The following is an 18,212-nucleotide window of genomic DNA, read 5'->3' on the forward strand; positions in this document are numbered from 1 at the left end:
AACCTGAACATCCCTGAATGGGAGGAGTGAAGATTTCCCAGCATTCAGTCTGAAGAAGCTCAGCTCTTCTCAGCTCCGAGACATTTTCTGAATAAATCCCAGTCAGTGAATCTGCAGACCTGATCAGATCCAAACATCCATTTTCCAGGAGTCTCTGGTTTCATCTGTGTCGTTGTTCCAGCTGCTGAGGTCAGAATCCAGCTGTAAAACCTGGAGGCTGAATGTTCAGGTTCTCTCCTCCAAACATCCCCCCTCCCTCCCTCCAGCTGTGGAGAACAGCTGGAAAACAGCTGCATGTGTAAATAATGAGTCTGGAACAAGCTGCCACCTTCTGCTGCTGATCTGACTTTAGATTCAGGTTGATGATTGAAATGAAATCAGGGTTTGAACCTGGATCAGCAGAACCTGCTCAGCTGATCCTGGTTTAACCAGAGACTGTCCTCACTCTGCTCACCTCACTGACATGATGATCAATGATTATATAGGAGCTATATTAATAATCTCTATTATAACAACGTGTGGTTTCAGCTGCAGTAATGTGGTGATGTTAAGAACTACAGTTTAGTTAGTTTAACTTTATCTTCATATTCTGACTGTATTCATAGTCAGACCAGTTACTGCAGCAGGAATCAACCAGCTGCTCTTTTCTCTGGACTCATTTCTGCTCAAATTAAGTTGCAAGCATAACAATGAAAACAAAGATTAAAAAACTTAAGGACATAATAAACGATTATTACCATAAAGTAAAACAATCAGGTGGTGGTAGCAGCTTTATCCTCATTAACCATCATGAAACATTTTCATCAGAACTTCTCTCCTTCCTCATGAAGACTTTATCAACCTGCCTCTGATTTTACAGCAAACCTTCTGCTGCTCTGGAACAAGAAACTACAAACCAGGTGAGCCGTCACATGATCAGTCATTCAACATTTATAACACCTTGACTTTGATCTCTGAATAGTTCAGATCAGGTAAAAGTCCAGTCCTGTCCCATTACAGTCTTTTCAGGTGTGGCACCAGTCTGGTTCTCCTGCGGTTCTGTTGGGTCTCAGTTTGTTGATCACATTTTCTTCTTCAGCTCTTTGGATCGTTTGAACAAACTGTAAGTTTGCTTTGTTTTCTACATGAACTTTGTCTTCAGGAACTTTACTGACTGTTTCTGATCTGATGTTTGGAGAAAAGGTTCACTTCTGATTTCAGCTAAAAGTTGGATCTTTGCTGTTTGAAGGTTAATCTAAGAGATTATTGATTAACATCAGATGTTTTTATTCTTCTCTGAAAAAACTGATTCATAATTTTATTTCCTTGTATCAAACTCTGGTCTCCACCGTTAAAGTCAGACACAACAATGTTATCCTGCTTCCTTTCAAAGGTAAATGCTATAATAGCAAAATGTGTTCAATTCAGTCAAATCACTAAATATTTCATCTTTAGTGGTGAATTTAATTCACTTGCAGAGATTAATAATTAACTAAAATCCTTCCTGTTGTTCAGGTTGAATCAGGGAATGTAAATGTTGCTCCATGTCTCCATCTAGTGGACTGATAGTAGAAGTGCAGGTTGAATCAGTGAATGTAAATGTTGCTCCATGTCTCCATCTAGTGGACTGATAGTAGAAGTGCAGCAGCTGATGCAGCTTCCTCTGCCTCTCTGCTGTCTGACTGCATTCACCTGACACTGATATGAAGCAGAGAAGAAGAGCCAATCAGAGGAGGAGCAGCTGATCTTTTTCCAGCACTAATGATGTAAAGGATGATCAGAGTTGATGTGCAGATGAATGATGTGTGTTTCCTCTGCAGGTGAAGCTAGAAAGTGTGTGTGAGCTGATGTGAATTCAGCAGCATGGATCAGTGTGAGGACAGAGAGGAGGGAGTCCCTCCCTCTAAAACCACTCTGTGTGGGGAAGATGAGAGCCAGAGCAAAGGTCAGAGGTGAGGTCACCATCTCTAACTGTCCACAGCCCTTTTCACACAGCGTTCACTATATCAGGCCAAAACAGACGTGGTGATGAAGCTGCTGCTGCTCCTCTTTGCTGCTTCATCCAGACTGAACAGATTCAGTTTTAATCATCATGTTTCTGTCAGGATCCATCAGAGACTCAGACCAGAACCAGAACCAGAACCCAGCTGTGTGTCCTTTAAGAGCGACATGTCAAAGGATAATACTGGTATAGACTTTAAATCTCCTGGATCTCCACCATCAGAGAGGTGAGCTGTTTCTAACTGCTGTAAACTGAACCAGTAAGTTTCAGATGTTCCCAGTTATATTTACAGAGTTTTGATCCATTATCTAAACCAGCTGCTCTGTTCTAATGAAAACACCTTCATATCTTCATCTCTGGGTGATGATGATGTCCTGCTGCTTCCTGGCTCCATGTCAGACTAACAGTGGGACACATTTCCACCAGCCACTGGGAAATACCTGGTAAACCAGTCTGGTCCATCAGGACTTGGTTCCTGTGTGCATTGTGAGATCAGTTCAGCAGGAAGGAAAGCTTCATGATGTGGTTGGTGAGATCTGCTGGAACTCAATCAGACTGAGCTGATGTGGACCATCAGAGGTTCTGCTGGTTCTTAGTGGATCAGCAGGAACATTAAATCTTTACTTGGATCATCTGGTTCATTGCTCACATCCAGATATCACTTCATGGACCTTTACCTTCTGATTGTCTCTGTGTGGACAGATATAATGTGAGCTCACTGGCTTCCAGGATCTACAGGATCCATTTTAAATCCTCTAGAACATCCAGGAGAGGATCCCACATGGACACACCCACATATCTCAGAGCTCCTCCATGTCCACATCACCTCAGATCCAGTCATCAGAACCTGATGGATGTCCCACACTGTCCTGAAGACCTGTGTGGACACAGCCTTCACTTCCACTGTCCCCAAGCTCTGGGACTCTGTCTCCACCAGCATCAGATCTGCTGACAGTGTGGACAGTTTGAAGTCCAAGTTCAGCACCAACTTTTTAAAATGTCTACTGGTGATTCTGGTGTTACTGATCTTCATCCTTGTAGTTCATCTTCCTCTTTCTAACTTCTTTGTATTGTGTTCATGTGATGCTCTGTTTTCTGCTTTAATGTGACACTCTTAGTTATTTTATTAGTAAATATTGCTGGATGAATATTTCCTGCCTTCCTGATTGTTCCTGGTTCCTCCACAGAGTGGACCAGCAGAGCTCAGAGGTTCCCAGTGGTCCGTCTGCCCAGCAGCATCAAACACAGCTGGACTCCATATTTATGGTCTGTACATGAACAACAACTACTTTTCCATGGTTCTGTTCACAGTCGTCTCCATGCTGCACTTTGTAGACCAGAGGACTGTCAGTCTGTCCAACATCCATCTGGTGTTTGGCTCCATGATTTCAGTCTGATGTTTCCTTCATCTATTATTCTGTTCCAGCTGCTGGAGGAAAACATTGTCACTTTTGTGAAGAACGAGCTAAAGAAGATCCAGAAGGTTCTGAGTCCAGATTACCCAGAATGCTCAGAGAGTCAGAGAGAGGATGATGAGGTGTTGGGAGGTGATGATGAAGAGCAGAGGAGGAGCAGCAGAGAGGCAGTGATGAAGATCACACTGAACTTCCTGAGGAGGATGAAGCAGGAGGAGCTGGCTGACCGTCTGCAGAGCAGTAAGAGGATTTCTACAACGATTTGACCTGATGGATAAATGACACATTTACTGATGTCTGAAGAAATGGAAGTACATTTATTTAAATCATCTTCAGAAGGTATTTTTGTTTCATCTCTGATTTTACTTTGTGTTATTTTAGAACATCTTGCTGCAGTTTGTCAACATCAACTTAAATCTGGTCTGAAGAAGAAGTTCCAGTCTGTGTTTGAGGGGATTGCTAAAGCAGGAAGTCCAACCCTTCTGAACCAGATCTACACAGAGCTCTACATCACAGAAGGAGGGACTGGAGAGGTCAATGATGAACATGAGGTCAGACAGATTGAAACAGCATCCAGGAAACCACACAGACCAGAAACAACAATCAGACAAGAAGACATCTTTAAAGTCCCACCTGGAAGAGATCAACCAATCAGAACAGTGATGACAAAGGGAGTGGCTGGCATTGGGAAAACAGTCTTAACACAGAAGTTCACTCTGGACTGGGCTGAAGACAAAGCCCACCAGAACATCCACTTCATATTTCCATTCACCTTCAGAGAGCTGAATGTGCTGAGAGAGAAAAAGTTCAGCTTGGTGGAACTTGTTCATCACTTCTTTACTGAAACCAAAGAAATATGCAGCTTTGAACACTTCCAGGTTCTGTTCATCTTTGATGGCTTGGATGAGAGTCAACTTCCTCTGGACTTCCACAACAAGGAGATCCTGACTGATGCTACAGAGTCCAGCTCAGTGGATGTTCTGCTGACAAACCTCATCAGGGGGAAACTGCTTCCCTCTGCTCTCCTCTGGATAACCACACGACCTGCAGCAGCCAATCAGATCCCTCCTCAGTGTGTTGGCATGGTGACAGAGGTCAGAGGGTTCAATGACCCCCAGAAGGAGGAGTACTTCAGGAAGAGATTCAGAAATGAGCAGCAGGCCAGCAGGATCATCTCCCACATGAAGACGTCACGAAGCCTCCACATCATGTGCCACATCCCAGTCTTCTGCTGGATCACTGCTACAGTTCTGGAGGATGTGTTGGAGACCAGAGAGGGAGGAGAGATGCCCAGAACCCTGACTGAGATGTACATCCACTTCCTGGTGGTTCAGACCAAAGTGAAGAAGGTCAAGTATGATGGAGGAGCTGAAACAGATCCACACTGGAGTCCAGAGAGCAGGAAGATGATCAAGTCTCTGGGAAAACTGGCTTTTGATCAGCTGCAGAAAGGAAACCTGATCTTCTATGGATCAGACCTGACAGAGTGTGGCATCGATATCAGAGCAGCCTCAGTGTACTCAGGAGTGTTCACACAGATCTTTAGAGAGGAGAGAGGGCTGTACCAGGACAAGGTGTTCTGCTTCGTCCATCTGAGTGTTCAGGAGTTTCTGGCTGCTCTTCATGTTCATCGGACCTTCATCAACTCTGGAGTCAACCTGATGGAAGAAACACAAACATCTAAAAAGTTTCCATTATTTAATAAACCTAAACTAAAGTCTCTCCATCAGAGAGCTGTTGACCAGGCCTTACAGAGTCCAAATGGACACCTGGACTTGTTCCTCCGTTTCCTCCTGGGACTTTCACTGCAGACCAATCAGAGACTCCTACAAGGTCTGCTGACACAGACAGGAAGTAGCTCACAGACCAATCAGGAAACAGTTCAGTACATCAAAGAGAAGATCAGTGAGAATGTGTCTGCAGAGAAAAGCATCAATCTGTTCCACTGTCTGAATGAACTGAATGATCGTTCTCTAGTGGAGGAGATCCAACAGTCTCTGAGTTCAGGAAGTCTCTCCACAGATAAACTGTCTCCTGCTCAGTGGTCAGCTCTGGTCTTCATCTTAGTGTCATCAGGAAAAGATCTGGATGTGTTTGACCTGAAGAAATACTCTGCTTCAGAGGAGGCTCTTCTGAGGCTGCTGCCAGTGGTTAAAGCCTCCAACAAAGCTCTGTAAGGACACACATTGTTACTGCAGGTATTGTCGATAGGTAGAAATCTGCTAATTATGAGGTAAATATTCAAGTTTCAGTTTATATTTTGGTGCTTTGTCTCTTCAAAGTGTCCCACTGGGGGGGATGTGCAAAAAAGAAACAGACTTTCTTCAGCAGCTGAACATAATGTTACATATTCAAGCAGCAAAACTCCTCCACTTTATGTTAACATTGAAATTGATTAATATAGTTAATTGTGTAATTTTATAATTCACTTTCCAATCTCCTTGTTGCCTGTAGTTCTGTCCTTTCAGGCTGGAGGCCCAACTATAGAATGAACCAGTTCACAACAAATACAAAGGTTGTGTAAAATCAGATGGTTCCTTCTCTGTCCAATAAAAACATTGTTGATTTGAAAGAACATAAATCCTGATGAATAGTTTAATACCAGATTTTCCTCCCTGTCTCCTCAGACTGAGTGGCTGTAACCTCTCAGAGAGAAGCTGTGAAGCTCTGTCCTCAGTTCTCAGCTCCCAGTCCTCCAGTCTCAGAGAACTGGACCTGAGTAACAACAACCTGCAGGATTCAGGAGTGAAGCTTCTCTCTGCTGGACTGAAGAGTCCAAACTGCAACCTGGAGACTCTCAGGTAACTCTGGGCTCTTGACAAATTGCTGCATCTTAGGTGCAAAAGAAGATATTTACAGATCCCAGCAGTTGCTTGGCTTTCTTACTTATTCCACATGTTACAAATAAATCCATCAGTCAGTGTCCAGTTCAGACCTTGGGCTCTACCTCAATGCTCTCATCATGTGATGAATTGTGTGTCTGCAGCTTATCAGGCTGTTTGGTCTCAGAGGAAGGCTGTGCTTCTCTGGCCTCAGCTCTGACCTTTAACCCCTCCCATCTGAAAGAGTTGGACCTGAGCTACAATCATCCAGGAGACTCAGGAGTGAAGCTGCTGTCGGCTGGACTGAAGGATCCAGACTGGAGACTGGAAGCTCTCAGGTATGGAGGAACCTGCTGCAGGAGCAGAGAAGGTCTGATAGAGGAGGAAGAGGAGAAACGTCTTTAGTCTGATGGGAAACATTTAGTTTGAAGAGAAATATTTAGTTTGATCATTAAATATTTAGACGCCTCATCTGGAGGCAGAGATCATTACCCAGTTTTCTGGAATATTCTCCTGACTAAGAACGGCTCACAAGGAAAATGAAAGAGTGGGATGGATTTAATAGAGTTTAATAGGGACTCTGACTAAATGAATAAAAGTGAAGTTCAGTTAGATTTCCATGATGATCCACTGATGACAGAAAGGACTTTAAAACAATATTTGATGGAGCTCCAGACCAATCAGCCCCAAGGAGCAAAGATGAGAAGAAAAGTAACTCCATGTTGGTCAGATGGATGTTTAAAAGTTCAGAGAGAAATCAAGATTTTGAACTAAACTCACAAGTGTGTATAGCGCCACCTGGTGGTGCTGGTTGGTAGAGGAAGTGCTGAAAGGTTGGAGGTGTTTGTCAGAGGTGTGTGATGATGGAAGCCTCTCCCTGGTTTGTGAGTCTGAGCTCAGAGATCAAATGTTTGGTTCTTGTTGAACTCTTTGTTGAATGTGATGCAGCTTCTCCTTTTTAATGTTTGTATTTCTGGATATTCCAGTGAGGCCACAGCAGGTTTTCAGCAGCAGGTTGTTTAGTGTTTCATTCCTTCATCTGTGTGTGGGAGTGTGGATGGAGCAGGTATCCAGGTGTTGATCAGAGTTTAGATTGATTGGATTTTAATGCTGATTATTAAATCAGGTTGAGCTTCCAGAAATGTTTCCTTAGTTTCCTGATGTCCTTTTAGGCTTCAGTGAGTTTCTTCAGGTTGTTACTGAGGGATTTCCTTTCTCCTCTCTGTTGGAGCTTTTCCTGTGTTTGGAGAAATGAGTTGTGCTGCAGCAGCACCAACTGTCCTTCCTACATCCACTGCAGTTTGCAATCCAGATGTTGGACTGTTCCTGTCTCAGTGGAGGACAATGTGTGTCTGAGAGACATGTAATGTCCATGTTTGCTGCTGAAAGAGACTGATGGTCTGACCCCCCTCCTCCTTTCAGGGTGGAGCCTGCTGGAGGCCCATTCTTGACACCAGGTCCATGGAGATGTAAGTGTGTTTTTCATCTGATTCATGACAACAAAGCAGCTCACATTCAACCATCTTCAAACTGTCACATCACTCATTCAGGATCATCATCAAAGATCAATAAATGATCAATAACTGCAGCTGGATTGTGTTTGTTCTCTCCATCAGATTCCTGTCAACTCACCATCGACACAAACACAGTGAGCAGAAACCTCAAACTGTCTGAAGACAACAGGAAGGTGACATTAGTGGAGGAGCTTCAGTCATATCCTGATCATCCAGACAGATTTGATCACTGGGATCAGCTGCTGTGTAGAACTGGTCTGACTGGTCGCTGTTACTGGGAGGTCGAGTGGAGAGGAATAGTTTATATATCAGTGAGTTACAGAAGAATCAAGAGGAAAGGAGACAGTGGAGACTGTTTGTTTGGATATAATGATCATTCCTGGAGTCTGAGATGCTCTGATGTTCATGGTTACTCTGTCTGGCACAATAACATTCAAACTCGTCTCTCCTCCTCCTCCTCCTCCTCCGTCTCTCACAGAGTATCAGTGTGTGTGGACTGTCCTGCTGGCATTCTGTCCTTCTACAGAGTCTCCTCTGACTCACTGATCCTCCTCCACACCTTCAACACCACATTCACTGAACCTCTGATTCCTGGATTTATGTTCTTGTTCAGTTCTGGTTCCTCTTCAGTGTTTCTTTGCTGATTTGAGTCTAAAGATTTTCCTCCTGTCAGAGAAACTCTCTCACTGTTGAACAGATAGTTCATCTCTACAATCTATTTCTTGGTGAAACTTTTCTGATTGAGTCCTTGGAAACTTTTTCTTCTTCCAGTCCTTTAAAGATGGAAGCTGGGATTATTCCAGGATTATTCCAGGATTATTCCAGGATCCTCATGTTTTCCTGTTTGTTTCCAGTCAAAGCTTCACACTGAATATCAAGATGTTGTTTCTCTTATTTTTTTCCTCTCATTCATCAGATTTCATTGAAATGTTGACCAGTTTTTCTCTCTGAACATTTTCTGTTTCTGTCGGCTCCTATTTTTCTAAACTCGTCAGATTTGAATATTAAATCTTCTTTTTGTTTATTTGCTGCAGTTTTTCTTCATGTGTTTTAGAGAAATAAAAACATTTTTCTTCTTCTGCATTTGGTTTATTTGCTGCTCATTCTGTTCCTTTTCTGTTCAAATTTAAATATTTGCATTATAAAAATAATAAATGTGCAGAATTAGTAGTTTGACTGAAAAAATTCAGGCATTTACAGCTGCAGTGTGTAACTTTTATTAAAAATATGTTTTTTACATATTTGTGAAAAATGTTACCATGTCATGACTGTACGACATCAGACAGATTAAATGTGAACAGATCAAACTCCTCCATGAGCTGCTATTGAGATTTGAAGAAATACACCATGTTGATGTAGCGCGTTAGCTTTAGCTCCTGTTAAGTGCTATGTTATTGTAGTGCTTTAGTATTAGTTTAAGATAAATGCCTTAGTGTAGCGTTTTAGTGTTAGCTACTGCTAAATACTGAATTGGTGTAGTGCTTTGGCATTAGTTGCTAATATGTACTATGTTGGTATTGTGATCTAGTGTTAGCTAGTGTTATATATCGGGTTTGTGTAGCGCTCTAGCATTAGCCAATTCTTAATACCGGGTTGGTGTTTGAATAAAACCTCCAGAACCTGGTGTGAGTGTGTGGCTGTTCCTTGATGGTATAACTTCATTAGTTCCTCCTGAAGTGTCAATAACAGACAAAGTGTGTGTGAGTGTGTGGCTGGACCCTGAGAGTGAATGTACCTCGATCAGAGTACTGAAGTTTCCATGTTGGACAGAATGTGTGTGTGAGTGTGTGGCTGGACCCTGAGAGTGAATGTACCTCGATCAGTCCTGAAGTTTCCATGTTGGACAGAATGAGTGTGTGAGTGTGTGGCTGGACCCTGAGAGTGAATGTACCTCGATCAGAGTCCTGAAGTTTCCATGTTGGACAGAATGTGTGTGTGAGTGTGTGGCTGTTCAATGCATGTCTAATTGCACTGTGGTCTACTTCCTGCTGTTGGATGGGTCTCCGATACGGTCTTCCTCAAAGCACCAAATTAAAACATTTCAACTCTCATAAAAGAAAAATAAAGGAACATTTATATCCTTGAAAAAAATTATATTTCCTGATGACAGAGAAGATTGTTTTGAATCATAGAAGGAAATCTGATTTTAATGAGAGCATTAATGTTTCTGTCTCTAAAACTCAGCAAATCCCTGATAAATTTTCAGCAATAATGCGTTTAATTTACTGTCTTAATCTAAAACTTTAATTAAAATGAGTTTTTGGCTTTGGAGTAAAAGCCTGTTTGTGACTGAAGCTGCTGAGAAACCTTATTATTCTGGAGCCTCTAATTGGTTTCACTTTTTATCATTTATTTTCTAATGAGAATCAGATACAATAAGGTGTTATCTCACATTTTCTGCTTTAATGTCTTTTTTTATTTTTTTCTGTTTTGTGTTCAGAGGGAATGTGGTTTCTGGTTCAAACTGGATGATCTTATAAAAAACACGTTTCAGTTTAAATCCAGCCCTGCTGTTTATAACCTACCAGCTAACAGCAGCTATTATCCATCTCAGTTACTGTGAGGTTTGATTTTACTGTTAAATAGAGAAAAGAAACCAAACATTTGACATTTGTTTATTATGTCACGAATTTATGGCATATTTTCAAAATAAAACCTGGAAAAGATGGATGGATGGATGGATGGATGGATGGATGGATGGATGGATGGATGGATGGATGAGAATATACTTTATTGATCCTCAATGATAAATTACTTATTCATTGACAAGCTTCTCCATCTGAGGTTTTAAAAATCAATAATCCAAATGTAACCAAATGAGACATTTATAAAATACATTTATACCTGAGACTAATGAGAGGATTCTATATGACTAAAATAAATAAATAACAACCATGCACATGCAGATATATTAATCAATAAATATTCTATGAATGTGCGACAGACTGGCGACCCGTCCCGGGTGACCCCTCCTCTCGCCCGGAACGTTAGCTGGAGAGGCAGCAGCTCCTCCCGACCCACTAGGGACAAGGGTGGACAGAAAATGGATGGATGGATAATCTATGAATGACTGCAGAGAAAATTAGATCTCAGTAAGTCAGACTTGGTGTTGTAAAGTCCACTGGCTGCAGGCAGAAATGATTTCCTGAGTCTCTCTGTGGTTCTTTGGTAAAATGAGTCTCTGGCTGAAGCTCCTGGATCCGTCCAGCACGTCATGAAGTGGATGAGACTCGTTGTCCAACATGTCCTCCATCTTGGACAGGGTCCTTCTCTCTGACTCCACTGTCAGAGAGTCCAGCTCCACTCCAGCCACGCCGCTGGCCTTCCGGGTCAGTCGGTCCAGTCTGTTGGTGTCCTCCACCTCCAGCCTGCTGTCCAGCACCACAGCATCCAGGATGGCTCTGGCAACCACAGACTCACAGAACATCCTGACAAAGTCCGGCAGATGTTGAAGGACCTCAGCCGCCTCAGAAAGTAGAGGAGACTTTGGCCCTTCCTGTTCACAGCATCGCTGTTCTTGACCCAGTCCAGTTTGTGTCAATGTGGACTCCCAGATATTTATAGTTGTCCTCCATAATGTCCACACTGACCCCTGGATGGTAACAGGGGTCACCGGCGTCCTGGTCCTCCTCCTCAGATCCACCTCCAGTTCCTTTGTCACATTGAGCTGCAGCTGGTTCAGCCCACACCATGTGACAAAGTTGTCCACAGCAGCCCTGGACTCAGTCTCATCACCTCACTGATCCAACCAACCACAGCTGGAAACTTCTGGAGACGACGGGTCTCAGAGCAACAGCTGGAGTCGGATGGATAGAGCCTGAAGGAGAGAGGACAGTTCCCTGTGGAGCCCCATGTTGCTGACAACACTGTCTGACACACCAACTGTGGCAGATAGTCAACAATCAGGACACCAGGGGGCTCCACCTGCATCACCATCAGTTTCTGACCCAGTAGAGCCGGACGGATGGAGCTGAATGTGCTGGAGAATCAAAGAACATGATTCTCTCAGAGCTGGTCCAGGTGAGCGTTTACACAGTTCAGCAGGAAGATGATGGCGTCCTCAACTCCCAGTCTGGGCTGCTAGGAGAACTGCAAGGGGTCCAGTGTGGTTGGACCAGAGTCCGGAGCGGCTCCAGGACCAGTCTCTCCAGGGTCTTCGTGATGTGGGAGGTCAGAGGTCACAGGAGTCCTTGGAGTCACAGGGTCGCTGCGTCTTTGGTACCGGAACAATGCAGGATGTTTTCCACGTCACAGGGATCCTCTGTAGGCGCAGGCTCATGTTGAAGACATGTGCTCTGCTTCCCCCTGCAGGACTGGAGGGTGTACTGCATGTCGCCCCATTACTCACATTACAAACCTTTTAATTTTTTACCAATATTAGTGGCAAATAATTGCAGTAAACTGTAATAAACTTATACAGGTTCACATATGGCCAGACTTTTTATTGTAGTTTATCTGTAACAGGTTAATATAACAAATAACCAGCAGATCAGTAAACACTGTGTTGATGTGAAGTCAAGCAGAAAGGCCTGAACTTTTCACATTTTGGTGTTAGAAGGATTTTTAGCTGCAGATTCATGAAGCCATTAATCCCAACAAACCTGATAACTTTATCTGTTTTATTTGGTTTTATTTTTGCTGTTTCAGATCAACAAGAGACATTCAGGAAATATAATCATTTGTTCCCATGAAGCAGCTGAAACATTTGTTTGCATGAAATTCTTCCTAAATGAACATAAAATAACTTCAGGTTTGGACTGGAAGCAGCTCATTGGAACAAATAATGTAGCAAACAAAACAAAATAGATGATTTTTTAGATTTCTGACCAGAGGGTGAAGATGAAATAATACATTTATGTTGCTGCTAATTCTGCTTTTCTAGGATTTTTTTTCTCCTTTAATTTGTTCACCAGTCAAGCAGAGAAGATGGTTGGACGCATGTTGTGATGGTAAAGTTGTTTTAATTTTCTAATCCTTTCTAAATAAAACAGCAAAAGTTGATAAAGTCTCTGAAGATGTTGGTGGTGATTGTGATGGACCGAGCAGTCAAAGGAAAGCCAGGCACAGGTTTAAATTAAAACATTATTGGCTTTTATTTAACCCAAAACATAAACTTTGGTCAACAATAAAAAATGACAAACTTGGGCCCATAAAAAGGTTAAAGTAACAAAGTTGAACTCAGACTGACTCCAACAAACATCCCTCCCTAAATGAGACAAAGGGGAAACTTAAATCCTGGCTGATCAGGCCACATAGAAACACAGAGGGGAGAAACACAAACAGCAACTGAAGCCAGCATAGAAAAACCCCCTCCCCTCTGGATGAGTAGTGGTATGAGCCAAGCTGCAGCCTCAGCAGCTCCAGCTCTTTGTTCCTGTGAAGGACTGGAGCAGCCGGACTGAGGAAACTCAGAAAACAGGTTCAATCAGGCGGGACATAACAGTGAGATCTAAAATGTCTGCACTTCTTCTAGAATACAGCGTTATGATGTGCTGCCTTCTAAACAAAAATAGTTATTCTGTCAATTAAATGCTAGACTTAAAGAAACCCAGATATAAATGTGGTGAGACTGAACTATTGTGTGTGGTGTGATTGGATGGCGCCACATTTGTGCGACTGGAACTGCAGCATCACAGTGATGAAAAACTAAATACATTCTTACCAGCTACTAATACATTTATTAAGCTTCCCATTATGCTTTCAATCATCTGCTAGTCATTTCATTGACATCAAGTTGTTGTAAATAATAAACATTACAGTGGAAAACACAGAAAGAAATGAAAAAGTCCCCAGATGATCAGATCAGCTCCAGTTTCCTGATTAAAAACTGTTTAAAAATGAGATGAAGAAATTCACCAAACCAGTAAACAATCAATCATTGTCAAGTTTTCTGGTCTCTTTAAACCACCTCAGCTTCTGCCCAAACTAGAAAAAGCTTGTTTCCCTCAAAGAAATGCAGGAACCACTCATCTCATCTTTTATTCATCTTTTCTTTTTGTCTTTAGATGATTTCAGCTGACAGTGTAAGACCACCATGACTTGGCATAAGTAGTCAGAGAGTCACAGAGAGTCACAGAGCAGGTTGGAAACCTACAAACTAATGAAACTAAATCAGTTACAGATCACAATCAACTCATTCACTAGTTTTCCAGGTAATGTTAAAAAGTATACTTTGAAGTTAACAGTGAATGAAGGAACAAATAAACTACATTCCAAACACATCAAACCCATTGAATCAAAGGCTGATTTGGTCTCTGAATGCAGATTAAATGATATCATGTCCAGTTCCTACCAGAGTGTCTTTGTGGAAGCTTGAAGCTGAGGCTCTTTGTCTGCAGAGATCATTGTGAGCACAGGTGTGCCAAGTTACCTGATAGACTTCAGATGGGCCTGAGTGAAAGGGATGGGTGCGCTTGGTTCTCTGTGATGTGTGTGCCAGTTGGGTGGAGATAGTAAATGCACTCACAAATGAACCATTTGCTGTTTTAACTTGACAATCATCAAACCAATCCTTCATCTGATCAATAATGTTTCATTTGGACTTTTTGTTCTTCATGCTGAGCTGCTGGTTGATCACTGAGATCTTCATCGGTAGGATTTTTAGTTCATAATCAGAGCTGAAGAATGGAGCCATCTTGGCAGTGAAGGTGTGTGTGAAGGTGTGTGTGTGTGTGTATGTGTATGTGTGTGTGTGTGTGTGTGCGCGTGTGTGTGTGTGTGTGTTAGTATCCAGGTCAGAGAAGGACAGCTTTCCTCTGTCCCAGTCCAGATTCACTCTGATCCTCTGGACTTTATTCTGGACTGGGAGACGAGTGGGAGGAGCTGATGGAGACCATGCTGAGTCTTCATCTCCATTGAACTCTATAACCAACAGTCCAGACTTGATGTTTTTCTTCCTATCAACAGATTCTTCTATCACACCAAATATCCAGGATTTCCTGCCTCCAGCATCAACATCCCAGCTGTGGTTCCCTGAGTTCAAACCCTCAGAAGTCAAAACAGAGACAGAATTTATCAGCAAAACTCTCTGGATTATCAGGAAGCTGCTGTTTCTCTCCTCCAGTCAAACTGGTCAGATCTTCAGACAGGATGACCTTTGACCCAGCCGTGTTTGGGTCCAGAACCAGAGGAGTGTAGGTCACCATGGTCTCCATGTTGCTCCAGATGTTGAAGGCCAGGTTGCCCAGATGTTTGGCCTGGTCTATCAGAGCTCCTGAGGGCAGCTGTGGATCCTCCAGCAGGGGGCAGCGCTGGACTCTTTCCACTGCAGCCTTGTAGTTGTGCAGGAATGAGACGTCTGCAGCTCTCAGCTCCTCCTCTGTGGCTCTGACTGTGTCTGAAAGAGCTGCTATCTCTCTGCTCAGAGCCTCCATCTTCTCCTTCATCATCCCTCTCTTCTGCTCCTCTTCCTCCCTCAGTGCAGCCAGCCTGGCCTCCTCTTCCTCTGCTAGAAACTGATGAAGCTGCTTAAACTGCTCCCTAATCTGCCTCTCTGTGTGTCGGGCCTGGACCTCCAGGTGTTCTGCTGTCTGATCAAACTCCTCCTGAACTTTCTTCCTGAGCTCCAGCTTCTCCTCTAAAGGCTCCAGAGTTTCCTGAAGTTTCTTCCTGTGTTGCTGAGCAGCTTCATCGATGGCTCTGAATCTGTGCTCGGTGTGTAAATCTGAATCTCTGCAGACGAGACACACTGGCTGCTGATGGTCCAGACAGAAGAGTTTGAGTTTCTCAGAGTGCAGAGAGCAGAGACCCTCTGAAGCATTTTGGTTTCTCTGCTGTAACAAAGACTCACACAGATTCTTCAGAGCCAGACATAAAGGTGGTTCATCTCTAGAAGATTTCCTCTTACAAACTGGACACTCTCTTCCTGGTTTCTCTCTCCACCAGTTCTTCAGACATTCCTTACAGAAGCTGTGGCTACATGACAGAAGAACCGGATCCTTAAAGATGTCCTGACAGATCGGACAGCAGAGATCCTCCTCTAACCTGGAAGCCATTTTTTCTCTGAGTGAAGCTGAAAATCCAGCAGACAGAAAGTTAAAACAGGAAGTCAGTTTCCCTCCTACAGGAACTTTATTCTCTTACTTTAACTGTGATTCCCTTGTTTTTCCTCCAGCAGCAGTCTGTGTTCCAGCGTCTGGTTCCTCAGCTCTCTGTTCCCCTTGTTCAGTGTCAGGCTGTCAGTCGGTGATCAAGTTGACCCTGAGTGATTTCTCGATTTGTTTTTTTCTCTCTGATCTACTTCCTGTTGGATTTACAGCCATCAGGCTCTAAATATCAGTGTTTTCCAGTATCATGTCCTTGTTGACACCAAGCACTGCTAATCCACCTCATTTGCTTTTGCTGTTCCTATTTAAATCTCTGTTTGTTCAGAAGAGACGGTTTGAACTTCCTCCTTCTCTTCTGTTTTGTTTTCACATTTTCATTAATTTATTTGAAATTGTCTGAAATATATGTGCAAATGTTGTAAATTTCTCAAACAATTCTGCTCTCTTTCACACTTCTTTTAACCTGGGTTTCCTATTTTTGATATCTGTACAATATCTTTCTGTTGTAATAAATTTGCCCCAACTGTACAGTTTTATTTTTTATGACCTTTCACCTTTTTATGTGAGTCTCCAAGCTTCCCTCAGTCACTTTATTGCTGATAAACCTGAATTTTTTCCCATCATTTCCTCTGTAGCATTAATCATATCTGGCCCAAAAGTTGCTTTAATAAACTGATATTAGGTTATTTTCTCTAAGCAGGTGCAGGTGATTGTCAGTAAAACAAAAACAAGGTATTTTTCTAAATGTTCCGTTTTCTTCCCAAAAAATGTTACATTAAAAGTTTTATTAAAAAATAGTCTATATTTCCTGTTGTGCTCTTTATTGGTGATAATAATTCAGTTAAAATAGAATGATGATATAATTTTAATTTATTAGCTTCATTAAATGAACCCAGGCCATAATAAAATAGCCTGGAGATCAACTGTTTTCCATGTATTTGCTGCTGAAGCAAAGTTACAGCCAGGCTTCTCTCCAGCTTTTAAGTCCAGTAGTTAAACTCATCCCCATCTCTGACATTTTGATCTTCAGCGGCCCGCCTCCTCCATTATTCTCCCATCAGTTAACCAGCACAGGATGCAGAGTCTGTAAACGTGCCATAACTCAGAGGAAACCCTCCATCTTTTACCAAAGGAGGGCAAACTAATTAATTCAAGTTTATTATTCATACCCACTGTTTGATCAACCAGAAATCTTCCCCAGCTGTTCCATCACCACATCTGCCCCATATTAGCACCTAATTTGTTGAAGGCCTTATAGCTCCTGCTAGCTTACCGAGTGTTTCACCTGCAGAAGGAAGAAGATACGGTAACACTTTATATGAAGGGGTGTGAATAAGACTGACATGACACTGTCATTCAGTCTTCATGAATATTTATGACTGTTGTCATAAAGTGTCATTGGGTAAATCATGACACTTTTAATACAAAGCTGACATGATTCAAGACAAAAATGTCTTTGTTACGACAACTTGACATTAACCAATAATCATCACATGTCATAATGATTTAATTATTACACTAGCAAAGACTTTAACAAAACAGTCATTAATTTTTCCACTACCTGCAATTAAGCGAAACAAGTAGGACAAGCAATAAAGATTTTATTAAGCTTTATTACACTGTTAATAAGGTTTGACCTTCCTCTGACCTTTGACCTTCATCAGTAGATCAAATCAATCAAATGTTATTTGTCATTTCAGCAGCAAGATATTTCAAAGAGCTTCACATCATTAAACACAAAGTCATGCAACATAGAATCAGCAAAACATGACATAAAGTCATTGAATTGGTAACTGATTCTGTTCCAGCTGTGTCTCTGTGACCTTTGACCTGTGTCAGATCCACTGTGTGTCTCAGGATGTCCTGGCCCCTGTAGATGGTGCAGATGTTGCTTCCACTGTCTCTGTCAGTGGGATCCCTCAGGGTCAGACTGGCGTCTCCGGTCCTCAGCAGCTCTTTATTCATCTCTGTGCGCCGCCATAAAGGCTGTCCTGCTTATTGTCAGATCTGCTGCTGTTTGAAAACACATGAACCATCATGAGTTCTGGTTCTGGACGGGTCCAGTCCACTGAAGTGTCCTCAGGAAGGTCAGCAGACGTTCTGCAGGGCAGGATAACAGACTCTGCTCCTTCATTCATCGCCACCTCCTCCTGATCATCTGAGGAAACATCAAATGTAACCAGTGGGGAGGAAACTGACATGAAATTATTACAACATTTAATATCATTGAGTTTCTGTGTTGTGCTGGAAAATTAGAGGCAAATATCTGATGACTGTTAATGAGATGCCATGTCTTCTCTGTTTACTGCGTCCACAATCAGCAGGCAGACATTTTTAAAGAAGGATTTGTGTCAATTTCACAAGTAGAGAAAAGATTTTCATTTAAAGATATAAAACCAAGCAGCTGTTTTTACATGACATTTACTGTATATTTA

General features: G+C 42.4%; 2 protein-coding genes and 2 long non-coding RNA genes across 5 annotated transcripts in view; 2 read left to right on the forward strand and 2 right to left on the reverse strand.

Annotated features, from left to right (window-relative positions):
* The window catches only part of LOC148156088 (NLR family CARD domain-containing protein 3-like), a 434,099-nt gene that overhangs the window by 104,791 nt on the left and 311,096 nt on the right, over positions 1 to 18,212 (forward strand). The window lies entirely within an intron of this gene.
* Positions 1 to 18,212, reverse strand: part of LOC148156098 (uncharacterized) — a 369,453-nt gene that overhangs the window by 16,812 nt on the left and 334,429 nt on the right. The window lies entirely within an intron of this gene.
* On the forward strand, positions 7,056 to 8,815 carry LOC148156100 (uncharacterized). Its single transcript, XR_015764755.1, has 2 exons — positions 7,056 to 7,687; positions 7,835 to 8,815. It is a non-coding gene; the product is annotated as an uncharacterized LOC148156100 (long non-coding RNA).
* Positions 14,634 to 15,735, reverse strand: LOC148156101 (E3 ubiquitin-protein ligase TRIM35-like). The gene has a single exon (XM_088010627.1). It carries the CDS (start codon positions 15,724 to 15,726, stop codon positions 14,719 to 14,721), a length of 1,008 nt encoding a protein of 335 aa, XP_087866753.1. The 5' UTR covers positions 15,727 to 15,735; the 3' UTR covers positions 14,634 to 14,718.

The sequence above is a fragment of the Poecilia mexicana genome, unplaced genomic scaffold (assembly GCF_051168715.1).
Source record: "Poecilia mexicana isolate PSO_F unplaced genomic scaffold, ASM5116871v1 scaffold_12, whole genome shotgun sequence".
Taxonomy (NCBI): Eukaryota; Metazoa; Chordata; class Actinopteri; order Cyprinodontiformes; family Poeciliidae; genus Poecilia; species Poecilia mexicana.

What these genes read in the sequence shown, in the direction of transcription:
- LOC148156101 (XM_088010627.1), bottom strand. Translation starts at nt 15,726, where the DNA reads ATGGCTTCCAGGTTAGAGGAGGATCTCTGCTGTCCGATCTGTCAGGAC.